The 16,031-nt window shown below is 37.5% G+C and overlaps 1 protein-coding gene across 1 annotated transcript in view; it reads left to right on the top strand.

The window, feature by feature from the left end:
• The window catches only part of fgfrl1a (fibroblast growth factor receptor like 1a), a 79,995-nt gene extending 65,583 nt beyond the window's left edge, over nt 1-14,412 (top strand). The window contains exons 4-8 of the mRNA XM_079250421.1: nt 2,045-2,122; nt 7,171-7,464; nt 10,243-10,415; nt 10,529-10,709; nt 11,538-14,412. Of these exons, the coding sequence (XP_079106547.1) occupies nt 2,045-2,122; nt 7,171-7,464; nt 10,243-10,415; nt 10,529-10,709; nt 11,538-11,968 (1,157 nt within the window). The 3' untranslated portion in view covers nt 11,969-14,412. The remainder of the gene's footprint in view (nt 1-2,044; nt 2,123-7,170; nt 7,465-10,242; nt 10,416-10,528; nt 10,710-11,537) is intronic.
• The last annotated feature ends 1,619 nt before the right edge of the window (nt 14,413-16,031 follow it).

Below are 16,031 nucleotides of genomic sequence, written 5' to 3'. Positions count from 1 at the left end.
CAGGTTCATTCCGTAATCAATTTCCGTTCTACTACACTTACATCAACATATTCAGTCACAACCAGCTCTAGAAGTAGGAGGTCTTCTCCAGCATATTTCAGGAAATAAAAGTCAATCTGCAACACATAATCATAGTACTCCAAAACTTCAGTTGTGGATGTAAACTTGCAGATTATTGAGAAGAACTGTTTTTGTTTTTTTTCATGTGTTCTTATCTGTTATTCATATCCAAAAATGCTATATATTATGGTAGTAGATCTTCTGAATTTATTTTAATTTATGACAACACCTAAATATTTTGGATGTACTGTATGGTTGCAGTTCATGGTGATCAGTCCTCCGGTGAGTTCATCTGCAGGGAGTTCGCCAAGATTACAGCCTCACACGAGGCAGGGAAAGGGTCTGCTTTCTGCCAAGAGTGCTAAACCATGTTCCACCTTCAGATTAGACCCCCATGCCACCGGGCTTCAAAAGCACTACGCTTTCTCAGAACTCGCCATGCATGTGGCAAGAGGGAGACATGAAGGGGGAGTCTGACAGAGGGAATGAGGAGTGCGGTTTGACTGGAATACTGGCACCTCAAGTTACCATTTAGTTGAATAATGCCAAGACACATGCAGCAACACACCCATGCAGGAATCCATATCACACTTAGACAGGGCCTGCACCACGTGGCCCTCCAGGATGCTATTAATACCGCTCCTTAGGATGCAGGCCATGCTGCGTATTTGCATTTCAGGTGTGCCTTTTATTCCATCATCCCAATAGTGATACTTTGAAGACATCTGGTGCTGCATTAAACACTGTGACCTCACAGGCGGTCTTCTAAAATTCCACAAAGATTATTTTTTATGTACCTGCCTGCGATCCATGTACAACAACACGTACGCATCTTCCTGCTTCATACAGGTGGGCCAAGGGTTTTTCATTCCTTTTTCTTTCCTTCCATAACTACCATCAGGTTTTGCTTGAAGTTTAGGTTCAAGCTAAGTTAACCGCATACCTCCACCCCTCCCCCCCCCCCCCCCCCCCTCCCTACATTTATTATGACAGACCTGATATTAGGCTGGATCAGTACTCCCTACTCCCCACTATTCCTTATAAAGGGGCCCCTTGGATACATTGGTTCCATCTTGAAGTGTTTCTTGACATGCAGGTCCACACAGATGTTCGTATTTTTATTTTATTTTTTTTATCACAAAAGTGGTAGAACATGCCGAGAGAGGGAATCTGATATATATCAGATTCCCTAATTCTCAAATATATATATGAAAAAAAAATTATAATATAATATAATATAATATAATATAATATAATATAATATAATATAATATAATATAATATAATATAATATAATATAATATAATATAATATGGAGGAGAAGATGTCTAAGGGCCAAACTTGGGATGGTAACTTTTCAGAAGCTTCAATTGGGAATTTATTTATGGGTTAAAATCGGAGGACTAGAAGCAGGAGTAATTTGTTCAATATATGTTTTTCATCATCAGAAAATTTGCAGCAATGGTCAGTTTCTTACACAATTACCCTAACAGACAAACTGACTTTTATCATCTTCTTTTGTGGATTTAACCAGGAATGAACGAATATATACTTTGTGCTGCTTGGTTTCCCCCTCAGCCTGCTTTCCTAACTACCGGTTTACCCACATGTATAGCAGCTGAGATTTGGCAATATATAAGATTTCTTGATTTAATATTAAGCTAATTATTTATTATATGATAATATTATAATTATAATTATTATAATTATTTTAAGATTTTATGTTAAGCAATAATCAATCAGATGTTTGACATTAGATTAACAGCATTATGTAAAATTACTATGAAATGTTGATAAAGAACAGAAACACCTTCCTATTTAAGAAACTTTTCTGTCATTTTCAGGTAATATTTAATGTAATCAGGCTGTAACATCTGGATGTAAAAATAAATTACCACTTTCAGTGTGGTCTAACTAAATATTTAACTTTGTTTTGTCTCACTTATCAGTTCACTAATGACTCTTCTTGTTTTTCTCTGATCAGATGACTCTAGTTCAAGAGGTGGGACAGGAGCAGTCACAGGTGACTCTGAGCACTCCCTGGAGCTGGCTGGAAAACTGGGTAACTACTAGCTTCTTTTTCTTGTTGTCATAATCCCATTACTGCCTGAGAATAAGTATAAATGTGATAACCGAGTAGTGATCAGTAAAATAGTTGATATAGTACTTTAAACTGTACAGTTAAAGACTGGAAAAGTAGTAAACACTAAGCAAGTAGTCAGACAGAAGATGAGGGGATATGATCACACAGACACAAATATGCACAAACACACCATCAGGGTGGCTGTTTGTGTTAGTAATTGGGTCTGACAGAGTGGAGAGCAGTCTATTTGTGTGAGGTGTGATTTGAGGGGGACACATTCCTTCCTTTCCCTCCCTCCCAAGTCTCCCTGGACCACACTGTCACATTACTTACCCTCTCTGTCTTTGCTTGTTGTTTAGCCTTGTATCCTTTTGTTCTCTATAACTGTCTAAAAGCATTTTTGTCTTTTATTTATGCACCTTTATTTATTACCTCTAATCTTGAATTGATGCTTCTCCTTACAAGGACCTTCCTTTGCATGATTATGGATAGCAAAGTAATGGATACGTAATATTTATTTTTCATTCGCCTTGACTAGTTTTCATATAAATGCAAATCATTTATACGTTCAAATTTAAAACATCTTTGTTCTGTCAGTAAATTTGGTATGGGGAAACAGGCTGTGCTTTTTCTTATGTTTAACTCATCAGTAACTTGAAAGTTTACTCAACAACTTGTGCTTATTTATTTTGTACATTTTTTCACATGCAGCATCTACAGCTTGTATGTAATGTTTGAGCAAAATGTCCCTTAACAAACTCATGTCCACTAGAGTAGGTTTGTAGTTCATAGTCTGTTAGAACATAAAAAAAAAGAGCTTTTAGTGTCCAGTTTGGCAGCATCCAACTTTCTTTTACTAACTTGTCCATTGTGAGTTCTGCCATCTTCTCCTACACTTATGCATGAGATGATTCATGGCCTTTTACTACCCAAACTAGCTCTTCCATTGTCTGTAAAAAAAAAAAAAATACAGAAATATTTCCCTTTAGACTTTTTTTTAGTGCAAGATAAAGTTGTATAGAATTATATGTTTTTAATTTAAATATTGACACCTTTACTAGATTTATTTAAATGAGCAAAGTCAGAGTTTGCTGTTTGTTTGGAAAAAAAAAAGATGGTGATGACGGTCACTAGCATCATGCTGCCAGAGGGTTCTGTACAATGAAAGCATTCAAGTCATCTGAATGCAGTATCCAGGCTTCACATGAACCAACTATCTCAGTTATTTTTTCTCATAATTGGATCTAAAATCATCAGTTATAGACAGGTATTGTAGGGCATGCATGCAGCGTCAGACAAAATTTCCAATTTTATTGTAAATGAAAATGACTAAACAACATTGATCACATCACATATAAGAATGCATACAGAGAAGAAATGTAATGAAGAAGTTAACATGCAGGTTGGTTCCAGATTATAGTAGGAGATATCAAATGGTCAGGTTTGGCCATCGTAATGCATTTTGGTGGGTTTGGGTTAGTAAAATTGGATCCGTGCAGGACTCCTAATTTTACTGTGGTGTGCAAAGCATACATTTTCTAAATAAATGCTGATGGTTTTGCTTTTCCTCCTACCTAAATAATAATCTGCTTCACTTCCCCCTTTTTGTTAATATTTTATTGCAGTAGGCAGACATCACTTTGTATTTGGTCGCTGGATAGTCTGCAAGCGAACTGAGACCCTTTGCTTTCAAGCAGACCAGAGTCTGTTTCTTTGGTCCACTTCAGAGATCAGTTGGTGTTCATACTGTACCAAAAAAAGCCTACTATCCTTAGAAGCAGACCATGGGCCGTTTTTAAAGCGGTGTAAATGGCCACAGCGTGCCCTTAGATGCGTCTGCTTTGTTACTACTCTGGTTTTCAGTGGTAATATTTCTAAAATGAACAAATTATTCAGATATAGCAAACTTTAAAAAAAAAAAAAAAAGTAGCCAGTATTGTATTTCTAGCTTCTGTTTTGTAAAATTTACAGTTTAGAAAACAAATTGGAAACACTGAAAACATCAAACAGATAATTAAACTTACAAAAGTTGTGTCACAGCATCTTGTTGGTGTCATATAGCTTTAAATAAATAACGTAGAAAGTACAAACCAGAGTGAGTTCATGGAAATGAGATCAAGATGAGAGCTAACTATTACTGAGCAGCAACATGGATCAACAAAGCAAGACTGAATGGGACCTTTGTGATTTTCTTTCTTTCTTTATTTTTTTACATGTTTGAGCCTTTATTTTTGTTAGGAATACTTTGAGAAAGTGTTTACAATATTTTAAGTGACCATCTTGGCTGTTACATGACAACATCTCACACCTCCTAAACTTTTTGGCCTCGTACTTATTCCACACACATGGAACTAGTATCAAATGTTTCAATCTCAGCATGAAACCAAGCTAAATTAAACTTCAACCAGTGTCTAAATCCTGACTGAATTCTTTAATGTAACATTAACAGTTATCACCAAAGCTACTCATGTTAAAGATGAACTAGAATGAGCTAAATAGTAAAAATCTCTGCTGTCTTCGTGTGTAAAATCCGTGCTGTATTAGACAAGGTTCTTTCTATCAGACATAGTCTCCCCTTCACACTCCCTCTCTGGCACGCTGCCTGATCAAAGGCGTCAGTCAGAGGGTCAGCAGTATTTTTACACTGTGAAGTGTGGCGTTGAAGTGGCCCCTGAGACCCAGAACAAGCCTGCCCTTTCGCTCGCTCTGGCTCTCACCTTCTCCCCTCTTCTCTCTCTCTCTCTCTCTCTCTCTATCACCACACTCTTAGCTCCACCTTTTCCTCTGAGTGTGTTTTTCTTTCTTTCTGCTTTTGTGCCCTCTCTTTTACCTTTACTTTTTATTGTTTTACCTCAGTCTATTTCTCTCTTTGTTCTCAATATTTCTGCCATCACTTCAAGTTTTTACTCGCATGTTTTTAAGCCATCTGTCAGGCTTGTGCTAACCCCGACATGAACTGCACTCGCTCTTTCTCCATGTTTTCATATTTGAATTTGATTCAGTTTTCACCATATGAATCGGATAAAATTACACTTTTTTTTTTCATTTGGTTCGTTTCTATTTTCCTGCTTTGCCTCATCTTTTTCCTTGTCTTCACAATTAATTTGAGCTTAAGCCACTTCATCACATCAACGCATGCGATCATCAAGAGTCCAACATTAAACTATGGCTCTGCTTCTTCGCTCTCTGTTAGATATGTTGAGCTTGTCTGGTCACAGTTCAGCTGTAGTCCAGTAGCTTTTCTCAGACACAGAGGGCACAAAAGCCAGACTTTAAAAGTCTTTCCGGTGTGTTTGTTTTGTCATCCTGCCCAGCTCCAGGCCTGTCGACAGAGAGCTATATTCCGCTGAGTAACGCAGCTGTACTGAAATCTCCCACTTTAAGCAGCACAAAGCCGTCACATAACTCTTCTCCCTATTTGTTTACCCAGAGCTGGAATAATAACTGTGTCTAAAGAGAGAGATGCAACTGCAGTAGTTTCATGCTGATTTATCGCCTCGGCTGATGGCTATCTGCTGTGGTTGGAACATGGGGGCTATAAAATCAAGCGCTCTCGTGAATGATTTCCTCCACTCCGTCCCTACTGGATATTTTGTTCCACTTTGATCTGCTTTCACTGATTGTTGTGTGTTTTTTTCTTTTGTTTTGTCATTTTTTTCTCAAACTGGGTATCTTTGTTTCAACGTGCACCTGGGTTTGTGTAGTTTATTGTCCAACAATGTTATTTATGACAAAAGGAGGAGTGTTTTAATCCAAAGCGTAAGATTAAGGTTATATAACACAAGCACTGGATGTATGGCAATAACAGGCCATTGTATGCTTTAAAAGAAAGTGTTAGCATAGATGGGTGTCGTATGAGGCTGAGAAACAAGCTGGCAACCCTAGTTTTTTCAACAACCAGCTCCCATGGATGCCTGATTTAGTGTCTAGCACAGGACTTTTGTTTCAGAGCAGAAAGAGTAAAAACTAGGAGCAATAGATGCTTGATCAGTGGAAAATACGGAATCTGGTGCGTGGTCTTGTGCGTGTGTTTGTGAGTAAGTCTTTTGTGTCATGGAGAACAGGAAGTGATTCAGGATTTTTTCTCAAACAAAACAATTAGGGTTTATTACGGCAAATTAGATTGTATATAGCAAGAGGCACGCTGCCATATGTTGCTACAGCACAACAGTGAGTACTTGGCACTGCTTTCAGCGATGACTTCAGCCTTCTTGACGCTCCTAGCCCTGAAAAAAATGTTTGACTTTGGTCTCATGCCTTTAGATTATTCAACAGATTTCTTATTCCATTATCCTTGTTTGTATATTTTGTGGAGATGTGTTAGTATATCATGACACTGAAAAACAAAAGCCTTTTCACACAGAACTGAGCATGCTTGTGTGTTGATGCAGATTATATTAAACTACAAAGAAACTGATTTCACGTTGTATATTGAAAGGTTACACACCAGTGATGACTGTTTCTGGGGCAGAAAATCAGTTTACAATCACAACAGTTGCTGCAGATGTCGGCGCACATGAACCGAGTTTCCAACGCAAAACGTTAGATTTAGATATGAATGAACATGATGGCTCTGTTTGTAAATGATGCGTGTGACGAGAAGGAGTTTGTAAAAGCACAGATTTAAACTGCAACTCGAGAGGGCCTTAACATTTCTGAAACGTCCATGTCACAGTCTTGTCAGACTGCATGATTCCTCTTTCTGTCTAATAAAACTGTCACGTAGGAATTTTCTGGGAATTTTGGTAGTTTTTTTCCCGATCTGTTCGTCTTCTGTTGCTCTGAGGAACAAAAGACTGCTTGTAAATATAAAGCTGCTCCATAAACCATTTACTTCTACTAATAACTCTGCTTCCTTCTCCACCTGTTTTTGTCCAACCTGCTACAGACTGAGACAGGACGAGGGTATCTAAATCTTTTCACTTGTTATTTTGAGAGATTTTTATCTGCTGTGACTTCAGTTAGATAGATCTCTCTTTCACTGTTATTTTTTTATTTTTATTTTTTTACCTTCCTTACAACTACAGTTCGTCCCCGCTTCACCCAGCCAGCTAAGATGCGGAAACGCATCATTGCACGTCCAATGGGCAGCTCTGTACGCCTGAAGTGCATGGCCAGCGGTAACCCTCGCCCCGACATCGTCTGGATGAAGGACAGCAGGCTGCTGGTCGATGAGGATGGCGGACCAGGAGGGGACAACAAAAAGAAAAAGTGGACTCTGAGTCTGAAGAACTTAACACCTGAGCACAGTGGGAGGTACACCTGCCACGTGTCCAACAGAGCAGGAGAGATCAATGCCACCTACAAAGTGGAAGTCATACGTGAGTTGCCTGTTCTCTGTGTGGGAGGAAATAAAAATGGATTTTTAACTGAAAGAATAGATGAGAAGGAAGTAATATATAGTGGAAATAAATGTGATAGTTTTTAGGTTGAAAAAAATCAAAGAAATTGTCTAAAAAAGTGTCTGCCAGTCCCAAAATTTTAACTCTTTGACAACTGTCACTACACATTTTCTTTTCATCAAATTATTTTTGTTAATTTGCTTTTATTCACTTTCATGTATGTATTTATCTTGATATTATTTATTATTCATCTTCCTTAATTACTATTGATTCATTTAATATTTAATTGTACTTCATATTTTGTTCTTTTTAGTTTTTTCCAGTTTATTTTTGTGTGCATATAATTGTAAATAATATTAAATTTTAAGGGCTTAAAATGTTCTGCATTTCTCCAGTGGATAAAGCAGAAATTCTGCACCAAGTAAAAATGAAAAACAGATGAACTCCTGTAGTTATCTGTGTGCTTTGTAGATTTAATTCTAAAATATGCTGATCTTTGTTGCGCAAGGAAATGTATGATACCACAATTATGTTGACATATTTGTGTGAAGTCGGGGACTTTCACATCAGTCAGATTAAATATCTTAGGAAAATATTGGCTTAAGAAGAGGCTATGTGAAAAAGAAAAAGTAGAGATGTCTTCATCATATCATCTAACACTCATTTTCTCCAGACATGATGAAATTGCCACCTAGCTCTTTGTTGTTTTTTTTTACCTGGAAACTCCTAATGTATAAGGCCCATCAAACTTCATTATGTTTCATTTGCAATCCTTACAATGCTGTTTGCTTCAAGTTACCAAATCTGACTTTTTAATCTATGATGCCGTGTCTACACACAAAATCCACAAGCTATATACTCACATGACGGCAGCGGTACAGTTGTAGAAGTTTCTTTAACATCTAGCTGCAAATGATGTTTACTAGGTTTCCATGACACATTGTTATGTAAATTATTTTTAACAGTTACTTGATTTATTGTTTAGTTATTTTTATCTTGAGCAACCAAAACCTACATTTATTCTAAGTGTCTTAATTCATCTACATTTATTTTCATGCATTATTTGTTTATTCATCTGGTATCCAGTCAGGTCACTGTTAATGTGTAGTTCATTTATTCTGTGATGAAACATCATAACATTCTTATCAAATCTTTCTCATATGTTAAATAAAAAATAGACAAGGCTATATGTGGTTATGTAGCTTTCCAGCTGATATGTTACAAAAAGAATTCCTTTCACCTAACTATAATATATATTACACGCTATGTGTTCTACTGTTTCACTGAAAGGACTTTGTGACTGAATAGCAGAGTTAGTTTCCAGTTTGGTTTACAATGCAGGGATTGTGTAAGACAGTTCAGATCATACAGTTAAAAAACATACCTTAGGTTTTGAATTTGAATCATTTGTTGGGAGAAAAAAAAAACTGAAATCAAGGAGGAGTAGAAAGAAAATGAAAGCAAAGGAAACACCAGATTTACAGCGGTTGTCTGTACTGTGTGATGGATCGGCTCGGTCTGTAGTAATAAAGCAAATCTTATGTCACGTTGATGTCTTTTAGTTATCATAGTTTTTAGCCAAGTTAACTTCAAGTCCTCACATTCTGCAGCTTCCTGGCTTATAAGCTGTACCAAGAATAGAAGTTTAAAATAGTTTTAAAAGCTTTCGCCCGGTGGTATTTATTGATCACCTCCAGTGTTGTCAGTAAACATCATTCAAGCAGGCAGGAATGTTTTGCAGGGTTTTTGGTTCAGAAGGTGAGCCAGCTGCAGTGCAGTTTTTGTCTAAAAAAGGTGCCGTTTTAATGTTAAGAGCAGAATGTGTGTTGTGAAGAGATGCGGACAAGTGTTGATGCGTTAGCTTTTGAGTGCAGGCTGCATGAGCCGTTGCGAGGCTAGATGATTTAATGTTGAAGAGTTGGACGAGAGTTGTGCTTAAATTTGGGTGTGTGAATGTGTGTGTGTGTGTGTGTGTGTGTGCACCCTGAACTGCGTGTTACTGACAGTTACTGCTCTGTTGAGAGGCTCAAACTTGCTCTCCTGATGCTCACTTCACCGGCCACATCTGCTTTACATTAAACTACAGCTGTACTCTATACCTAAAGGACAATTACACACTCACACTTTTCCACTCACACAAATAAAAAGGAAGTAAATCAAACTGCCGGTTGCTCGTGTCAAATGTGACATTTTCTCTATCAGTGGAGATTCAATCAGCTGTCAGTCAAGCGCAGCTGTGAAAAGGAAGTCCTGGTCAGAATGAAGACTTTAAGAAATGAACAGAAACTAAAAGTGGACATGTTTCAATACAGTTCAAATGAAAGCTTGGACTAAGAGAAGTTTGAGATTTGTCATTTGAAATGTTGATTTTAGTTTATTCCATTTTTGTTTTAGCATGCTCACTGAGTTAGCTTTGACTTTCTCTCTTTTGCATGTGATCATAGGTAGCAACACTTTACAGATGCATTCAGAATGTACTCTGCAAGCATCACAACTTCTGAAAGTTATCTTTAAAAAGAGTCTAATAGCACACTATTGCTTCTGTGAAGAGGGGTGAGGCGTTCATAACTACACCAAGTAGTTTCTAAATGGAATTCAGTTCTTCCTTTGTATATTTTCCTCTTTTCCACCAAATTTCATGCGATTTAGTTTGATAGTTTATGAGTCTTCATGCTAATGGACTTAGAGATAGCAATAAAGACATAACATTTAACAGAAATGTCTGCATGTTTGTCTGTTTTGTGTATCTTGCCTCAGAGCGTACAAACTCTAAGCCCATCCTAACTGGTACTCACCCAGTCAACACCACTGTGGACTATGGAGGAACAACATCTTTCCAGTGTAAAGTCCGCAGTGATGTCAAGCCAGTCATCCAGTGGCTCAAAAGAGTTGAGCCTGGTGATGAGAACAAATTCAACTCTACCATAGAGGTAAAGAGACCATCTACCAAACTCTTTTGAGATTGTTTCCTTTTACATCATTTTGCATTTTTAAAATTTTGGAGCAAGTGATTTATTTCATAACTTTCTATGGGTTCGTTAAGGTTGGAGACCATCGCTTTGTGGTGCTGCCTACAGGAGAGGTTTGGTCACGACCAGACGGTTCCTACCTCAACAAGCTGCTAATAGCCAGAGCCAAGGAGGAAGATGCTGGCATGTATATCTGCCTGGGAGCCAATACTATGGGCTACAGCTTCAGGAGTGCTTACCTCACTGTGTTGCCAGGTCAGTAAGTCCAAAAGAGTAAAACAGATAAAGATCATCAGTTACCGGCTTGAAGAAGATTATACATAACATTCAAGGCTACAGTATTTAAACTTCTTAAAAGCCTTCAATTTTTGCATTAAACCGTTTTTTTCTGAGTAAGAGACTTACTGCGGACCAATTATGTTACTGACCTACTTTTACTGGACACTTCCTGATTTAACAGGACCATTTTTTCATACAGTATCATTTGCTGCTGGAGTACAGTATATCTTTAAAAATAATATGCATTTCCAATCTAGACCTATTACTGTAGTTTGGTTTACATCAGTGTTGCCTAAGTCCAGTCCTCGAGATCTACCATCCTACAACTATTAGATGAAGCCCTTCTCCAACAAACCTGAATCAAAGGAATATCTCGTTACCAGGCTGCTGAAGAGCTGAATGACATGCGGATGATGAAATTCAGTCATTTGATTCAACTTCAATGGAGAAGAGTTGCATCTAACAGTTGCAGTATAGTGAATATTGAGGACATAGGTACCGATGGTATACGGTCAATAATTATTAGACCACCTTTGATTTCAAAACATATGTAACATTAGTTGTACCAGGGTTTAAAATTAACATGAAATTTTGGAAAACAAAGGTGGTCTAATATTTTCTTCTAAGACTGTTAAACATTCAAATCTCAAAAATCTTGGCTTTCCAATTGTACTTAGAAGTGAGACTGAGTGAAATGTTTTTGGGTTTTTTTCATGTCCTGCAAATGGGCCCTCTAGTACCAATTGGGTTCATTTTCAACATTTTAAACTGTGGTTAATTTCTTGGTTTCTCGATTCTTTGCAGATCGGAAGCATCAGCCTAGCTCTGTCCCCACAGCAACATCCCCAACACTCCCCTGGCCTGTCATCATCGGGATACCAGCAGGTGTTGCCTTCATCCTAGGCACTGCTCTCCTCTGGTTCTGTCAATCAAAGCGTACCTGCTCCACCTCTTCGTCTCCTTCGTCCTCCTCTGCTCTCCCTGCCGCTCAGCGTCTGCCTGTGGCCAACCGTGACCGAGCTGGCCCAACGCTCCCTCCTCAAACAGCCAATGGGGACAAAGATTGCCTTTCCTATGAGGACTACATTGCCCATCAGCAGCTCCTTCTGGCTCAGGGAGGAGCAGGATTGGCTCCTAAGGTCTACCCCAAGATCTACACTGACATTCACACCCACACACATTCACACGTGGACGGGAAAGTGCACCAGCATCAGCACATTCACTACCAGTGTTAGCAGCGAGGCGAGCAAGCTGTAGCGTGTCACATGCGTCTTTCTCTCTCTCTCTCTCTCTCTCTCTCTCTCTCTTTCTCTTTCTCTCTCTCTCTCTCACAGACATGCTCCTGTGCACACAGACTCATTTGTGACAGGTAAAAACTGATAAACCGAGCAACCAACATGCAAGAGACCACGCGGATTCATAAACAAACTTGGGATCACGCAACTCGACTGCAGCCACATGCTGTTGGCAGATGGACTTATACAAGGCATGAGCAATGAAGAATGTAAAGAAAGAAGCTTTTTATTTAATCCACTGAGAGCTATGTGAGAAAAAATCCCCAAATATTTTTCAGACAGGGGTCTATTATATATTATAAGACAAAAACAAACAAAAAAACATTTGTCTCTGTGCTCTACTCCACAGTAGCCATTAATAGTACACCGTGCCCACACTAAATGCTTTAGTTAGTACAACTTATTTTTATATACAAATAATAATACAGCATTTAGCATGCTTTTTCATGTAGAATAATCTATAAAACACTGTATATTGTCTGTAATCCAAAAGTTTAATTTCAACCTAAATCTCAGGCATCAGCCTAACTGACCCACAAAAACCCCTAAGACAAAGTGCTGCATGCTCAATAATAAAGAATGCTGGTGTTTTTACACAAACAGGGCTAAAAGCTGCTCTTATCTAGATCCAGCTGCTATATGGATGCTGTGTGGAAAAATAGCAATGTGAGTAACAGGCTGCATCTCCTTCTGTAGATTGATTTTAATCAGAGTAATGCTGTGAGGTTTAAGAGAACTGATTACGATGGTACGAGTTGGATCTTTTCTGTTATAGACTGACAGATCCTGTCATGGACAGCACCTTTATTTCCCAGAGAATGTTGGCATTTTCTGTTTTGCAGCATCAATTTTCTGTTTTTCTGCAACACTCGCTGAATGTGAAAGTGGTCAACACGATGGATAATGTGGTGCTTTCTAGCATTATTTAGAATTTTGTTCATCTGTGATTTATCATATGCAACATATGTTACATGTTATTCCATCTCATCTGTGGAACTTAAATCAACCAGATTCATGTATAATGTTAAGATATGACTGCTTTTCATAAACACCTCATATTATGATAAGATGGAAGAAGCTTTGCATATTCTGTCTCCATTTATAGTTTGTTTAAAGCAGAGACTCGTGGCGTGTCTTGTTTTATTGAAGAAGCAGCTTTGTCCCGCTCAGTCAACCTGATCAAACAAGGTTTCACTATTTTCATTTTCTGCACTCATTGAAAGGCATAATTGGCCAGCCATGGTTGAAACAGTGAGGTGACTCAGTCCAGACTAGTTTACATCTAAAGGAATTAAAAAGAAAACTGAGGAAATCTGTTGATTTTAAATAAAAATGAGATTGCAGATGATCAACTAAGTGTATTTATCGAGCTGTGTGACAAAAATTATAAAGCCATTTGGCAAGTTTATCCTCCGCCCCCTCGCAATTTATTTTTGCACAACTTTTAAAGATGGAAAATGTACCAATATTTTTGCATGAAAAATCCCTTTACTAATTGTTATCATTTACCTGTTACTACATCGTATGTTATCTGGAGAAACAGAGGACAGCTTCAAGCCTCCATTTGCTTTCCATGTTTTCTCAAAAACAATAAGTTAGATTCCTTAAAAGTTCCTTCTTTTATTTTACTCAAGTTAAGCAAAATGTTAAATCAATGATTCACATTGCATATGTTTAAAACCCTGCCTGTTTCTCGCAGTCTCTTTCTGTTTCTGTATGGAATTAATTGAAATAACAGACTCCTTACAGTGCATCTCCAAAGGGATTTCTTGTAAACACTTATGCTAACAGCTTTAACTGGAACTAGCTAATCTTTACCGCTTGCTCATTTAATCTATAAAATCTCCTTGCGCTGTAAAATAACTAAACTTCGAATGTGGAATAATTGTCAAAAATGACTCATTTACTCATAGTTCCTTTCATTTAGTGAATAAGCCCTGTAATAATGCATTAAAGCTAATGGACTGCTACTAAACGAACTGTGTATATGTGCACTTACCACTAGTTTGTACAAAGAATGACATTAGTGTGATGTTATTTAGTCTTTTAGAATATTTAGTAGGAGTGCCTTTATCCATACAGAAGCTTTAGCAACACATTGGCCCACAAAACATTGTGAATGCTAAATTCCAGATTGGAAAAGAAGGTGTGTTTCTAATTTATATTTTTGACATGTTTATTTTTCCATATAATCGGGCATTATATTGCATGAATGGAATTTGTGTTCAGAGTCATAATGTAAGCTATGTAGCAAATACCTTGTAAGATACTGTATATGTTCTGAAAATTATACAAATTGTATTGAATATATTCGTCCAACAATCTTGTACAGTGTATCGTCATTTAGATTAAAAATTGTTTCCCTTCCATTTTTAGCATGTCATCGGTGCCATTAAAAAAAAGTCTCATAGTGGGTTTTTTTTTCCTGCTTTGCAAATAATTTTCTTTTTGGTTTTCAATTGTTCCAAATCACAGATCTGATTGTGTGGCTGTTTATGTTTAGCTAGAAAGCAAAAAAAAAAAAAACATCTTGTTCATTCAGGTTTGTGACCATGTTTACTTGAAATTCTGCTTAAGAACTATTTACCTTTGATTTATTGGCTCATCAAAACTTTAACAACAAGCACCTATAGTCTGTCAACTTAAGGCCAGAGCAAGTATTTTACATGGCTGACAGAAGCGTGTGGAAACAATTTGTCTTTTTTTCTAACCCATTTCCATATTTCATGTTTCAAACTCATCCTGAAGTTTATTCAGTTCTTTTTCCCTTCCATCATCACAAACTGCTCCACATCGCCAAAGCTGAAGCAATTGTGAGAAAGTTTTCTCATTTTAATAGAAGGCTGATATGTCTTAAAAACTGATTCAGATCATGCATGTAGTACTTGATGAAAGCACCTTCTGCAGTTATCAGGATTACATGGGAATGAACTTATAAACGTGACACCTTTGCATTGGAAGTGTCTTTGCCAAATTAATCAGGCTCAGACAGGTTACATTCGGAGCCCTGGTGAACACCTACAGTTACAGTGCACTGTTTTGTTAACGATGCCTAAACCAGGGTTTCAGATTCCTGCTCCAGCTGGGTGATTTACAAAACATTTGACAAACTTTCAGAGCTTTCCTGTGTTCACTTGGCAATATGAAAAGTGAAACTCCAGCCCAACAGGACCTGGGAGAGATTTTCACCCAGTAGAGTTTTGTAGAGTTTTATGTGTCTCTCTTTCCTCATGTCTTTACCAGCCCAGGAGCGTTGGCAAACTCTCAGTGGGCTAAAACATGCCGTTTTGTGAAGAACAGCTTCTGTCAAACCTCTGTACATGAAAGGTTAGAAATCTTTCATATATTCCCATTACATCAAATTAACTCTGTTGGCAGAGACTTTTACTAAATACAGTAAGCAAGGAAAGACATTTGCTGACAATTATTGAAGGAAAACATGACCACAGACAATTATCTTGGGTTTATTACCTCCATTTCAATTCTGACATACAGATTTAATCACGAGTACTTATATTTGTTCCTGGTTTAATTTAGATATTATTAAACTTCACAAAGACATAATCATATAGGCTTCTGTCAAACTATAGGTGTTAGAACAGAACAGAAACAATAATATATGCTGTTATCTCTCAGTCGGTTCTTATCTAGGGAAAAGAATAGAAGAATGAAACCACACTTTGTTGTACAAGTGAAAATACTTCACTCTTGTCTGACCTTATACAGAATTTCAGTGACCCTAGATTAGTTATGAATACAAATCTTATAAATACAGCTGTGAAAGATGTATTACAAGTGTATCAGAACTAAAAGAAATGTAACATGAGACTGCTTTTGGCTGTTGTCATCCTTTATTTTAATCTTATTTCTGTCTTATCTGGTAAGTTTTTCTTGTTTCGTTTGTTCCTGATCATCTTTTGGAAATTTGATTGACTTAGAGCGTTGGAAAGAAGATGGGGAGGACAGGCAGAGGAGGACAGATAAAGAGAAACTGGGAGGAGTA

The sequence above is a fragment of the Telmatherina bonti genome, assembly GCF_933228915.1.
Source record: "Telmatherina bonti genome assembly, chromosome: 12".
NCBI classification, from domain to species: Eukaryota; Metazoa; Chordata; class Actinopteri; order Atheriniformes; family Telmatherinidae; genus Telmatherina; species Telmatherina bonti.
This window is presented reverse-complemented; position numbering and strand designations above follow the sequence as displayed.